This window comes from Bos javanicus, chromosome 11, assembly GCF_032452875.1.
Source record: "Bos javanicus breed banteng chromosome 11, ARS-OSU_banteng_1.0, whole genome shotgun sequence".
Classification (NCBI taxonomy): domain Eukaryota; kingdom Metazoa; phylum Chordata; class Mammalia; order Artiodactyla; family Bovidae; genus Bos; species Bos javanicus.
This window is the reverse complement of record NC_083878.1, coordinates 71,486,566-71,500,713: the sequence shown is the minus strand read 5'-3', so window position 1 is coordinate 71,500,713 and position 14,148 is coordinate 71,486,566. Positions and strand designations below refer to the sequence as shown.

Sequence of the window (14,148 nt, the reverse complement as noted above, 5' to 3'; positions counted from 1 at the left end):
AATGCATTTTCACCGTTTAATCACTTTCAGCCTCAGTTTCTCCATCTGCAAATGTGTAATAACAGTACCTACCTTATAAGGTTGTCATGGTGATTATATGAGAGAATGTATATAAAACACTAAGCAAAGTGACTATTGAGTAAACCCTTAATAAATGTCACCTGTGGTTGTTAGACTTAATAGGAAGTAGATCTCTACCCTGCCCTCAAGAAATTCACAGTCTATTTGAAATATAAACTCTACACTGCTTAAATAGCATGAGGAATTCATAAGGCAACATGTAAAAACTACCAAGAGTAGACATAGATCACAGTGCAGTTGAAAGGAATCTTAATGAAGCGAGTGAATTTACAGAGTTAAATTAAAATCACACCACTTAAGAAAAGGAGAGAAAGAGCATTTTTAAATTATACTTTATTTTTTGATTGAAATATAGTTGAGATACAATATTATGTTAGCATCAGGTGTACTACGTAGTGATTTGACATCTGCATACATTAAGAAATGATAACCATGATCAGGCTAGTAACCAACTGTCCCCACACTAAGTTATTGCAATATTATTGACCATATTCCTTATTCTATATATTATATCCCTATGACTGACTTATTTTATAACTGGAGTTTTGTACCTCTTAATCCTCTTCACCTATTCTGCCCTTCTCAACAATCACAAGAGAAAGAACTCTTTTTTTTTTTTTTTTTCTTTTTGGCTGCATGGCATGGCATGTGGGATCTTAGTTCCTCAACCAGAGATTGAACCTGCGCCCTCTGCATTGGAAGTGTGGAGTCTTAACCACTGGACCAGGGAAGTCCTGAGAAAATGTTTTTTTATAAGGGGAATGGCAACTGCAAAAGTGTTAGTCAGGGAAACACATGAGAAGTAGCCCAGTTTCTCTGGACTAAGCAAAGAGAATCGTTTTATTCTCATCTTCATTTGGTGAAACCAGATCCAAAGTAACTCTCTTAAATGCTATCTTCACACGATATATCAATATATTGAAGTGAGTGTTAGCCAAGAACTCAGTATGTGGTGAGATAAGCTGTAACTAGACTTTCAGAATCCCGACCCCAGTGCTGCAAGCCCTGCTGCATGGAACAGAGGGGCCCAGGGTCGGGAGCCAACTAGCAGGCCAAAGGGCCCAGTATGATGCCCATTGATTCCTTACTCTTGTATCCATTTTGCTTTCTGACTGAACTGCCTTTCCTTGCACTTATATATTTCCCAGCACTTTGATGAAGAGAAAATGACCTGATTTCCAAAACGAGTAGTGTCATTATTGGACAGAGACTTCTTAGCAGTGAGACCAAGGTCTTCCCTTAGATACATCGTTTTTCTTATTCTTCCATATTTCTTTTGCTGTTGTTCAGTCGCTCAGTCATGTCTGACTCTTTGCAACTCCATGGACTGCAGCACGCCAGGCTTCCCTGTCCTTCACCATCTCCTGGAGCTTGCTCAAACTCATATCAATTGAGTCAGTGATGCCATCCAACCATCTCGTCCTCTGTCATCCCCTTCTCCTCCTGCCTTCAGTCTTTCCCAGCATCAGGGTCTTTTCCAGTGAGTCAGCTCTGTGCATCAGGTGACCAAAGTATTGGAGCTTCAGCCTCAGCATCAGTCCTTCCAATGAATATTCAGGATTGATTTCCTTTAGGATTGATTGGTTTGATCTCCTTGCAGTCCAAGAGACTCTCAATAGTCTTCTCCAACACTACATTTCAAAAGCGTCAATTCTTCAGCTCTCAGTCTTCTTTATGGTCCAAACTGTCACATCCATACATGACTACTGGAAAAACCATAGATTTAACCATATGGACCTTTGTTGGTAATGTCTCTGCTTTTTTAATACACTGTCTAGGTTTGTCATAGCTCTTCTTCCAAGGAGCAAATGTCTTTTAATTTCATGACTACAGTCACCATCTGCAGTGATTTTGGAGCCCAGGAAAATAAAGTCTGTCACTGTTTCCATTGTTTCCCCATCTATTTGCCATGAAGTGATGGGACCAGATGCCATGATCTTAGTTTTTTGAATGTTGAGTTTTAAGCCAGCTTTTTCACTCTCCTCTTTCACCTTCAAGAGGCTTTTTAGTTGCTCTTTGCTTTCTGCCATAAGGGTAGTGTCATCAGCATATCTGAGGTTATTGTTTTTCTCCTGGCAATCTTGATTCCAGCTTGTGTTTCATCCAGCCCAGCATTTTGCATGATGTACTCTGCATATGAGTTAAATAAGCAGGGTGACAGTATTTCTTTTGCTTAATGTCTTCTTTTGACTGCAATGCATCTTAGTTGTGGCAGACGGTATCTTCCTTCCATCGTGCAGGATCTTCGTTGTTCTGCACCAACTCTCTAGTTGAGGTGCATAGACTCTCTAGTTGAGACCCTTGGACTCAGTTGCCCTGGAGCATGTGGGATCTTAGTTCCCTCACCAGGGATCGAATCTGTACCCGCTTCATTGCAAGATGGAGTCTTAACCCCTGGACCACTGGGGAAGCTCCTTGTTGTCATGTCTTAATGCTAGTAGAATCCAATTCAAATTTTAACTGGGGCTGCTTATACTGATATATAACAGTGAATCTAGAGGACATGTTATTGTAAATCTCCTGTCTCAAGTAATGAGAGGCCACTGCTGAGTCTCCATAAGCTGTCTTGACCACTCTTGAAACTTCTGTTCCCTCCTTTATCTTTATATATCTTTATCCCTTTCTCCAGCTTTAATTTTCCTCCATAGTATTTGTAACATACTATATGTTTTACTTACTTTGTTCCGTGCGTGTTAAATGAATGGTAGCATTGTGAGTGTCTCATTCTCTTACTTGAAAAAACTTGACTTGGAAAAACCTAAATTTATGTAATCTGATGACAAATCTATACTGTCAAAATTCTGGGGCCTCTAGAGTACAAACCTCATTTAGTATATTTTAAAATAAGGTTCTGTTTTGGAAAATTTTAATTTGCTTATATCTTTTAAAAAACTCATACCTTTTGTATAATGAGGTGCTTACTCAGACGTAGTTTTTAGTCACCCTAGGAATCATGATTAATCCTGGGTCTTATTTAATTTAATTTTAAATACAACTCAAAGTAGTTCTTACTCTGTTTTTGACAGACGGGATAATAGCTTCTTTATAGTCTTTATATCCACAAACTGGTTTTACTAGTAATGGTTATAGTTTTGTTGTAAAACTTTTAGAAGTGAGCAATGCGGTTTTTTATTTTTTTACAGTCTTCCTATGTGACATGTGGTTTGTAATATATATATTGTCCAGCTAATATTTTCTGTCAGCAACTAGTTAATTGATGGTTTGATCCTACATATAGGATCAACATATAGGGGCTTGTTTAATGCCTGCTTTCCTCATTTGGAAAATTAGCATATCAAAAAAGTATAGCATAATGATAAATTGTACTTGTGTCTACTTTCATTTCCAAGGCTAATTATTGTCTTTTTTATACCCTTTTGATATTGCAGTGAGCCCCAATGGAGAAAAGGTGTATAAATAAACCATTATAACCTAAGCAGAGTGTTAACTTTTATTGGTCAGTATATCCTTCGCTTATGTATGGTTCAGATTTGAGTTTTCTTTGATAAAATCTGAACTAGTTGTAGATTTAAGGCACAGAAGAGATAAATATTGAGAATCTTTGTAACAGAAAGCATTTTCTGTTTAACTCCATCATTTACTTACTCTTACAGTCATTCCTGTGCTAATTCAGTTTTTTTCAACCAATTTGCTATATATTTACTATGTTCCAGACACTGGGGATACAAAAATGAACAGGAAAAACTCCCAGCCTGCAAGGACCTCACCATCTAGTGACTATTCACTGCAAGCCACAGGAAGCCCTTTCTGCTATAACCAAGTGCCATGCCAAATCCACTGATAATTCTCAGCAAAATATCACAGCCATGATTGCCTCGCCATATGCATATCAGTGCCTGACGTGCTTTTGTAAAGGTGTGAGGCAGTATTTTTGTTTCAGCTTTAGCAGATTCGGCATTGCCCCCCACCCCATTTTAGTCTGCTGCAGTTTCAAATGGCGCAGATAGGAAGCCCTGAAAATGTATACTTGTACATTTTAAAATTTCCCCTGCTACACTGTTGCCACCCCCTGTTTTCCAAATGCTGCCATTAGTGGTTACAATAATCATCTGTAATGTTAGCTTCTAAGAACCATGGGACAAGAGCTTCTTTTATAATTTCCCAGATGGGAAGGAACACATGTACAAGCCTGTTAGAGCTGCAGAAACTGGAAGCAGCACTGTGTAGATTTGTATTTTTGGAACTCTTTGGGCTTATTTAAGCTCTCAAAGTCAAACTTACGTATCCATTAGAAATCAAATACCAGCTCGGGGGAAACTCATGTGCCACACCGAGGGGAATAAATCATATTAAAGAAGTTCGTAAAAGGAACTCCTAGAAACAGCTATTTTCATACTCAGACTAATGTTTCATGTACTTTTTGCAGGATGCCAGATAATAAATGTTGATTATGTAAACAAGGGTCATCCTGGTTGTTTGGAGGACTGTCTCTGAGCATTTCTGTTCTTTGCTTAAATAGTAGTGAAATACAAAGTTCAAAAGCAGGAAAGGGAAATAATTATAAGTTATTCATAGGCATATGAAATGAAGCTGCTAATTAAAAGGATTTTTAGTGGCCCCCATTTTTTTTCAGTTTTTTTTTTTTTTTTTTAATTTTAACAGAGTTCTGTGACTTGTAGTCAGAGACCTTTAACAAGGAAACTCAGTTGTTGGGCAAAGGTATCTGAAAGTCAGTTCAATGTTAATTCTTTTTTTATTGTCTCTCTGAAGGTGACTACCCTAACTCCAAAGGGAACTACTTTAGCACTTAGATTATAAAATGAATTTGTCTCTCTGAATGTGAATTTTTTCAAGCTCAGCTTCACCCTTAATTTTAGATATTTTATGAGTTTTAGAATCATATAATTACATAGTTTCTATTTGCTGAGGCTATAAGTATTTTTAAAATTTTCCATCCTTACTTTATAGAAAGGAACATACAAAGTTGGATTCTTTCTCATCTATAAAAAAGTAAAAAGTGATAGATAAACTCAGACTCCCAGTCTTGGCTTTCCTTTTAAAACCACTAGTTCTGGGGACTTTGGTTTACTGGGGAGGGGAGGTAGAGGAGAGGACAGGAGCCAGGAACCAGTACTTAGTTACCAGACATCACTGGTGACAGCAACTTTTATAAAATCACTAGGTGTGGAGGAAGAAGGTTAGGAATTAACATTAAATTGTTTATTGATTTATCCATTCAGCAGACACTGAGTGGCTTCTGTGTTCCAGGCACTGCGCTACTTGTTCCTTATATACACTTCCTCTGTCAGCCCACCTAAGGATATAGTCCAGATAATACTTGCATTGCAAATCTGCGTGTAAAAATAAAAGTGTAACAGTGTTAGATGAACAACTAAGAAAACGGTTAAACAACCTCTGAGGTATTAGCCAGATTTAACCCCATAGAATTCTCAATTTTCTTCTGATGTCAGAAGAGCCCCCAGACAAAATCCGAAGCCAAAAAGAGAAAATATTTATAATACATGGGATAGACAAGGGTTAGTAAATCTAATAAACAATAACAAAAACAACAAAAAAGCCCAAAAACCTTTAAGCAAAATGGGCAAAAGATTTGATAGGAAAGTTTATAGGAGAAATGTAAATAATCTATAAACAAGTGGGAAAAAATGGCCCAGCTTCATTCATTGAATATAAATTGAGGTACAATTTTCCAGCTATCAGATTGCCAGTGTCAAATGAAAGAGAAACAGCCAGTATCGTCTAGTTACTCAGGATGAACGGAAAGAGGCTCTTTCTCATATTGATGCAAATTCATGGGTCCAAATGTGAATTTTAGAAAAACAATCTATTAAAATGTAAAATGTTTATAGCCTTTGACCCAGCAAGCTGAGTTTTAATTATCTCCTAAGAAATAGAAGTCCCACTACTAAAGGGTATTTATCCAAAGATACTTACTGCAGCAATATCAAGTGGCTAAGAACTACAGGCAACCTGAATGTCTGTTGCTAGGGAAATGGTTAAATACAAAATAAATCCATGACGTGAAATATTATGTGACTATTTAGAAAGCCAGTGGTAGAGTCCTGTGTATAATAGGACTCTTATTAGGGAAAACAGAACACACAGTTAAAGAGTTATTTATATGCAAGTGTGTGTATGTTTTTATGATCATAGAAAAAGCTGTTTAAGGCCACGTACACGGTTACTGTTGGTTACCTTGAAAAGCAAGGATGGAAATGCCTTTTTAAAACAACAACAACACAAAAAAAGCTTCTGTATCATTTGAATTGTTACAACAAGCCTGAATTTTGTAATGTAAAATGAAAAAACAATTGCGAAGTTAAAAAAGAGAGGAAGAAAAGAAAGGAGGAAGTGGCCAAAGAGACAAGAGAAGACCCGGAACATATAGTTTCTTAGAAGCAAGAAGGCATATTTTCAGAGGAGAGAGAATTCCATGTCAAATACTGTTTAGAGATTGAGTAAGATGGGGACCGAGAGGCATTTGTTGTCTTTAGTGACTGTCCTGGTAGGAAGTAGGGTCAGAAGGCTACTAGAGTGGGCTAAGGGGAGGTTAAGAAGAGGGGAGGGAGTGAGACAGGGAGTGTGGAGCAGTCTTTCAGCAGCAGTCTATGCAGTGGAGGAGGAGAGATGTCAGAACGCAGGGAACTAAGCAGAGACCAGCATGATTTCTTTTCTTTCTTTTAAAAATTTTTGTATTTTAAGATGGGAGAGACTTTCAGTCCTTGTCCCTGTGTATACTTGCCACAGTGGTGCATCCTGTAGACACAGTAGAAGGCAGAGCAAGGAGATCAAAGATGCTTGAGGTAAGCAGGTGAGTGTGAGGACCAGCTTCCGAAGATGCAGGAGAAGCTGGGCTGAGGCCTGTTTAGACCAAAGGAAGGACATGATGTCTGAGATTCCCAAGTATCACGGGCAGTGATTCTTAAAGTCTGGGTTGGGACCCTCCTAGGATGTCTGCTGAGAACTTGTGATCTGATTTAGAAATGTGGGTTGGCTCTTAGCAGTGCCTTAGTGTGAAAAATGTGCAATTCTATTAAGTTTCTTAAAAACTTGTATTTGATTTGGAGCCATTTGTGTGTGTGTGTGAGTCACTCAGTCATGTCCGACTTTTTGCAACCCAGTGGACTCTAGTCCACCATTCTCCATCCATGGGATTCTCCAGGCAAGAATACTAGAGTGGGTTGCCTTTCCCTTCTTCAGGGGATCTTCCTGATTGAACCCAGTCTCCCACATTGAAGGTGGATTCTTCACTGCCTGAGCCAACAGGGAAGCCTTTGTAGCCACTTACCAACCAGAAATAAATTGTTAAGGGTTATTAAAATTTTCTATTCTCAAATTGAAATCACCATGCTATGAGAATTTATTCTAATTTGGTATTTGCTTCAGAAGTCTGCCAAATAGTCAGTGCTTGGCAGTGCTTGTAAAGTACATTCATGTAGTGGTAAGTCCCACAGTTTTAATTCAGAACAATTTAGTATATCACCAGTTTGGCTTCAGTTGATTATGACATTCGATTGTTGCTATTCTTATTTTTTAATTATAAATTACAGTAAGTTTAGCTTTATCATTATCAGTTCAACCTCTCAATGTTTCTTTGTTTTTGTCTTATAACATTCTTATAGTTCAGTTCAGTTCAGTTGCTCAGTCGTGTCCAACTCTTTGCGACCCCATGAATTGCAGCACGCCAGGCCTCCCTGTCCACCAACTCCCGGAGTCCACTCAAACTCATGTCCATCGAGTGGGTGATGCCATCCAGCCATCTCATCCTCTGTCATCCCCTTCTCCTCCTGCCCCCAATCCCTCCCAGCATCAGAGTCTTTTCCAACGTGTCAACTCTTTGCATCAGGTGGCCTAAGTATTGGAGTTTCAGCTTTAGCATCATTTCTTCCAAAGAACACCCAGGACTGATCTCCTTTAGAATGGACTGGTTGGATCTCCTTGCAGTCCAAGGGACTCTCAAGAGTCTTCTCCAACACCACACTTCAAAAGCATCAATTCTTCAGTGCTCAGCTTTCTTCACAGTCCAACTCTCACATCCATACATTACCACTGGAAAAACCATAGCCTTGACTAGACGGACCTTTGTTGGCAGAGTAATGTCTCTGCTTTTCAATATGCTATCTAGGTTGATCATAACTTTCCTTCCAAGGAGTAAGCATCATTTAATTTCATGGCTGCAATCACCATCTGCAGTGATTTTGGAGCCCAGAAAAATAAAGTCAGCCACTGTTTCCACTGTTTCCCCATCTATTTCCCATGAAGTGATGGGACCAGATGCCATGATCTTAGCTTTCTGAATGTGGAGCTTTAAGCCAACTTTTTCACTCTCCTCTTTCACTTTCATCAAGAGGCTTTTTAGTTCTTCTTCACTTTCTGCCATAAGGGTGGTGTCATCTGCATATCTGAGGTTATTGATATTTCTCCCGGCAATCTTGATTCCAGCTTGTGCTTCTTCCAGCCCAGCGTTTCTCATGATGTACTCTGCATAGAAGTTAAATAAGCAGGGTGACAATATACAGCCTTGACGTACCCCTTTTCCTATTTGGAACCAGTCTGTTGTTCTAGGTCCAGTTCTAACTGTTGCTTCCTGACCTGCATATAGGTTTCGCAGGAGGTAGGTCAGGTGGTCTGGTATTCCCATCTCTTTCAGAATTTTCCACAGTTGATTGTGATCCACACAGTCAAAGGCTTTGGCATAGTCAATAAAGCAGAAATAGGTGTTTTTCTGGAACTCTCTTGCTTTTTCCATGATCCAGCAGATGTTGGCAATTTGATCTCTGGTTCCTCTGCCTTTTCTAAAACCAGCTTGAACATCTGGAAGTTCACGGTTCACGTACTGCTAAAGCCTGGCTTGGAGAATTTTGAGCATTACTTTACTAGCATGTGAGATGAGTGTAATTGTGTGGTAGTTTGAGCATTCTTTGGCATTGCCTTTCTTTGGGATTGGAATGAAAACCGACCTTTTCCAGTCCTGTGGCCACTGCTGAGTTGTCCAAATTTGCTGGCATATTGAGCACAGCACTTTCACAGCATCATCTTTCAGGATTTGAAATAGCTCCACTGGAATTCCGTCACCTCCACTAGCTTTGTTCGTAGTGATGCTTTCTAAGGCCCACTTGACTTCACATTCCAGGATGTCTGGCTCTAGGTGAGTGATCACACCATCGTGATTATCTGGGTCGTGAAGATCTTTTTTGTATAGTTATTCTGTGTATTCTTGCCACCTCTTCTTACTATCTTCTGCTTCTGTTAGGTCCATACCATTTCTATCCTTTATTGAGCCCATCTTTGCATGAAATGTTCCCTTGGTATCTCTAATTTTCTTGAAGAGATCTCTAGTCTTTCCCATTCTATTGTTTTCCTCTCTTTCTTTGCATTGTATAACTAGACTTTTAAAATACATATGTCTTGTGGTTCACATATGAATCATCCATGATCATTTTGCTTAAGCAGATATGTATGTAACACCCTGCCATTTGCATGTACAGTGGTACACTTCATAGTAATATGTTTCTTGACAATGTTTACTAAATAACTTACAGTATATTATCAAGATAGATATAATAAAATTCCTAGGGTATTTTAAGATTTTGTTGTTGTCTGGTGATATAAATCATGTTTATAATGCATCTTCTTCCTAGGAAAAGTAAATTTTAAGCCATTTGTATGTATTATATAAATTATAAGACATTATATATCTTGCTAGCTACTGTAACTTCACTACGTTTTCGTCTAATCCTTTATTAACACCAGATTCACTTTTCCCTTCTTGGAATGTGGAAACAACTGAAAGATTGGTGGGGATCTTTTTATTACTATGGTGGAGTTTGATCGGAATGTTTGAAAGCTGTCACTGTTAAAAAGTGACTAGATATGTGGCAAAGCATGTATGGAGTCTCGAAACTTGAATCCAGGTGACCCACACTTCTGGCCTTATTGCTGGCAGACAGTAAGCTGGTCACCAGAAAAATGTTACGAGAGCAAGTACTAATGCCATTGTGTTTTTCACTAACTGTTTAAGGATGTGAATGAAGACCCAGGAGAAGATGTGGCCCTCCTTTCTGTCAGTTTTGAGGACACTGAAGCCACTCAGGTGTACCCTAAGCTGTACTTGTCACCCCGAATTGAACAGTAAGTATCAGTGTCATAATTTTATGTAGCCTGATGATTCTTCTTGTTAATGAGACATGATTGCTACTTCTTTGGCCAGTCTTAAATTCTTAGAATGGTTTCTCTTTATTGACTTTTGTTTTCTTAAAATGAATTGTATTCAACGTTTAGATTCCAGATTAAATACCGACAGTATTTGCCATGGTGATCTTTGGATAAGACTTAGCTCTGCAATTTGTGATGTGAATACTGTGCCTGAGTCCAAAATTGTGACTCCTTATGAATATCCCTGCATATGTGTGGTTGGGCTTCCCCTGATGGCTCAGTGGTAAAGAATCCGCCTGCCAAGTAGGGTTGGGAAGATCTCCCGGAGAAGGGAATGACAACCCACTCCAGTATTCTTGCCTGGAGAATCCCGTGGACAGAGGAGTCTGGTGGGCTACAGTCCATAGGGTTGCAGAGACAGATACAACTGAAGTGACTTGGCACGCATGCACTGGCTAGTGGAGAGAGGGAACCATGCAGACATTGTCGGGGCGGATCTTTCAGCCAGGGGAGAGCATTCCAGACAGCAGGAGGGAGGCTGCTGGGGACTGGGAATCCCAACTCTGGGGCTGGTGCCACTCGTATGAGCTCCTGAAGCACTCCCCTGCATCCCTAGCAGAGTGCACCCTAATAGTTAATGCATGCAGGTTAACCCGTCTGTCTCCCCTCCATTCAGCGACTCTAAGGATTGTGCCCTGCTTGCCAGACTAATGGCTTAGCCCTATGTCCCCTGGCAGTCCATGGGGTTGCAAAGAGTCGGACACAACTGAGCAATCGAACTGAACTGATGTCCCCTAGGGCTTCCCTGGTGGCTCAGTTGGTAAAGAATCTGTCTGCGATGCAGGAGACCCGGGTTCGATCTCTGGGTCAGAAAGCTCCCCTGGAGAAGGGAATGGCAACCCACTCCAGTATTCTTGCTTGGAGAATCCCAAGGACAGAGGAGCCTGGCATGCTATAGTCCTTGGTTTCACAAAAGAGTCAGACGTAACTTAGCGACTAAACAACAACATGTGTGGTTACCTTAAAGAGGACCGCTGAACAGCATCCTACTCAGTTTCTTGTGTATTCATAACTCTTCTCATTGTTTGTAAAAATGTAACCAGTAACCTGACAGTATTAACTTATTCAGAAGTTAGTGAAGGGAATATTAGAGGCAGGTAGCTTAAAAAGATGACATATTTTTTGCATTGAAATAGTTCTGTATCACTTGACACAGCATTCAGACTATGTGGTACCAGTAGTTTGATATTACGTTTGTGTTTTAACTCAGTAACTTTGTTCATCAGTAATGAATCTTATAAGCACTAACCTCACAATGTGCTTATTGTTGGCTAAAATGCTTTAGTAGCTTATTCTACTTCAAAGGAAGTTGAGGTTCATTGAAAATGGATTGTAAGCAGATTTGGTTGGGAACTTCTGACAGGACAGATTTTTCATCAGCAGAGAGAGTTTTTACAGACTCTGCTTGAAATGTATTATTAAAATTCTCTGTAAGTCATCTAGTCAGGGTTGGCTGATTTCTGTCTGAGATGTGGTCACCATCCACATTCATATACCAAGCTCTTTCACCCCCCGTCTCCTTAGTTGCTCTTAATTCATGAATCATAAACATACCATCTTACACACTGATAAAAGACATGGCTCTTTATATTCAAATATGGAAGATTATGAGCATTAATAACCCACAGGCATTCTCTCATCTATTTATATACCTCTGACAATACCTGGAACAGGATCTTACAGTAGCAGTCACTCAATGAATATTTTAATTTTTAATTGAAAATACTGAACCATAGCAGTAAGTGGCCAAAGGGTATCGGAGATAATAGTGAAGTGGTAACAGGCAAGGGTTCCGGAGTCAAGCATATGTGATTTAAACCTGGATTCTGTCACTTACCAACTGGCAAAATAGTTAACATCTCTGAATTTGTTGCCTCATCCGTAAAATAGGGATAATCATACCTTTTTCATAGTTTTGTTTTGAGGATTATATTAAATAACTGTTCATAAAGAATTAATTGCAATGCCTGTCACTATAGCAAGTTGGAGCTAGTAATGTTATTATTATTGATAGTGTTTACAGGAGAAGAACGAGTGACTGAGTGAGTGGTTGGTAGGACAGATTGGGGCAGAAAAGGAGAGGATGAGTAACCATGTGAGCAAATACTAGTTCCGGAGTAGCTACTCGGTACATACAGAATGCATTAAACCTAAGAAGGTATTTTGATGATGCGAAAAGAGAGTTGTAAAACAATCACAAGATACAGGTAATAAGAATATTATCAGTTCAGCTGCAGCCAAGAATTTGCCAGCATTTACATTATTTTTCTTTGAAGTGACTGCTCCTAGTTTGCAAGTAAACTTGCTAATAAAATATTTCTCACTCTAAAATCAAAGATATGGTGGGAAAAATTATTAGTAAAGGGTATATTTTAAAAGTGATTTCCTATTTCTAAAATCTAGCTTTCTACACCTCCAACCCCTTTTATGTTAAGAACTGGCCACAGCTTACTTTTCCAGATCAGTTTCCTGTCATTTCTCCCCATGTATCCTGTTTTCCTGTCCTTCAGCTGGACTCCTTCACTTGAAGTTTTCTACATTCACATGTACTCTCTTGCCTCTGTGCCTTTACTAAAACTGTACGTCCATGTAAAATGCCCTTCTCTAATGCTGTCTTTGTGTTGAAATATTATACATTTTCTAAGGCTTTTTTCAAATGCTGTCTACCACCCATTTTCCCTGGGAAAAATTAATCTAGCTTTCCTCTAAGTTCTTACAACACTAAATTTATATCATCACTCTTATAATCTGCACACCATAGATTTAGTTAGTGTTGTGCTTTTCTTTTTTCCATCTTTTATCTATATCACAAGCAACTCACGAGCAAGGAGCAAGTCTTTTCATTCCTTTAATGCTTTTACAAATGCAGTGCAGGGTAAATAATATCAAATAATAGTAAATAATTGACAGTGTTCTAGGGCAGTAAGTAATTTTCACAAGAAAATGTGAAAATGCATCATTGAGAGGTTGTACGTTTTTACTGTTTGATACAAGTTCCCTTAATAGAACTGCATGTGTAATACCAAAGAAAACAATTAAACGTTCTTATACCCTTGAGTAAAAGTTGTAAAAATGAGCTTTTAGAGAAAGTTAAAATGGAAAGTGGTCAAATTGTGGTATGATCTTCTAAGGGCTTACATAGTTGTTAAAGTTATTCATATCTTTGGCCTGACTCTTACAGAGATCAGAGCATAGAAAAGAAGTAATGTCATTTCACTAAGGTCAAAGTCATAGGATAGATTTTAGGAACTGAGAGAAGAGCGGTTGCCACTATCTTTGATATTGTGTTAAGCTCTCGTTTCTGTGTTTCATACAATCCGTCAACTTTTAACTGTTGAGGCATTGATTATAGAGTCAGACTTGGAGAGTTCTTTCAGGAGTCATGGGAAAAGCATCCTACGTGGACCCGCCCGAAGCCAATGCCAGACGCTTGCCCTAGCTCAGGCTTGCACACTTTTTGGCTTCTGCTATGGCTCTTTCGAGGAAGTCCCAAGTCCCATGCACTGTATTTGACAGGCAGAAGCCCTGGAGATCGACAGCCTGATCATCCACAGTAGGTAAAAATTGATAAAAGACTTTTCATGGCATAGAAAGCTGTCTTGAGCCTGGGAAATACCCTGTTTTAGTCTGGCTGATGTAATGTCTCTGCCCCAGCTAGTCCATGCAGTAGGCAAGGACACTGTGCTCACATTAACTAGTCTCAAAAATAGGAAAAGGCTACTCTGGGGTCTTGTCATCACATATAGGAAGGGGGATAAATTTACTTTACCCTAAAGATTTCTAGGGATATGGATACCAAATGTCCCCGAATTAGAGGCTCCCACAAAAGAGAACATCTGTCAGAGACACTGGGTAGAAAACTCCCAAGTG

General features: G+C 39.2%; 1 protein-coding gene and 1 pseudogene across 5 annotated transcripts in view; both read left to right on the top strand.

The window, feature by feature from the left end:
* The window catches only part of LOC133256450 (BCL2/adenovirus E1B 19 kDa protein-interacting protein 3-like), a 48,014-nt pseudogene extending 37,844 nt beyond the window's left edge, over positions 1-10,170 (top strand).
* The window catches only part of BABAM2 (BRISC and BRCA1 A complex member 2), a 438,330-nt gene that overhangs the window by 223,856 nt on the left and 200,326 nt on the right, over positions 1-14,148 (top strand). For all 5 annotated transcript variants that reach the window (XM_061431264.1, XM_061431265.1, XM_061431268.1 and 2 more), the window contains one exon: positions 10,085-10,194. In XM_061431264.1, the coding sequence (XP_061287248.1) occupies positions 10,085-10,194 (110 nt within the window). The remainder of the gene's footprint in view (positions 1-10,084; positions 10,195-14,148) is intronic.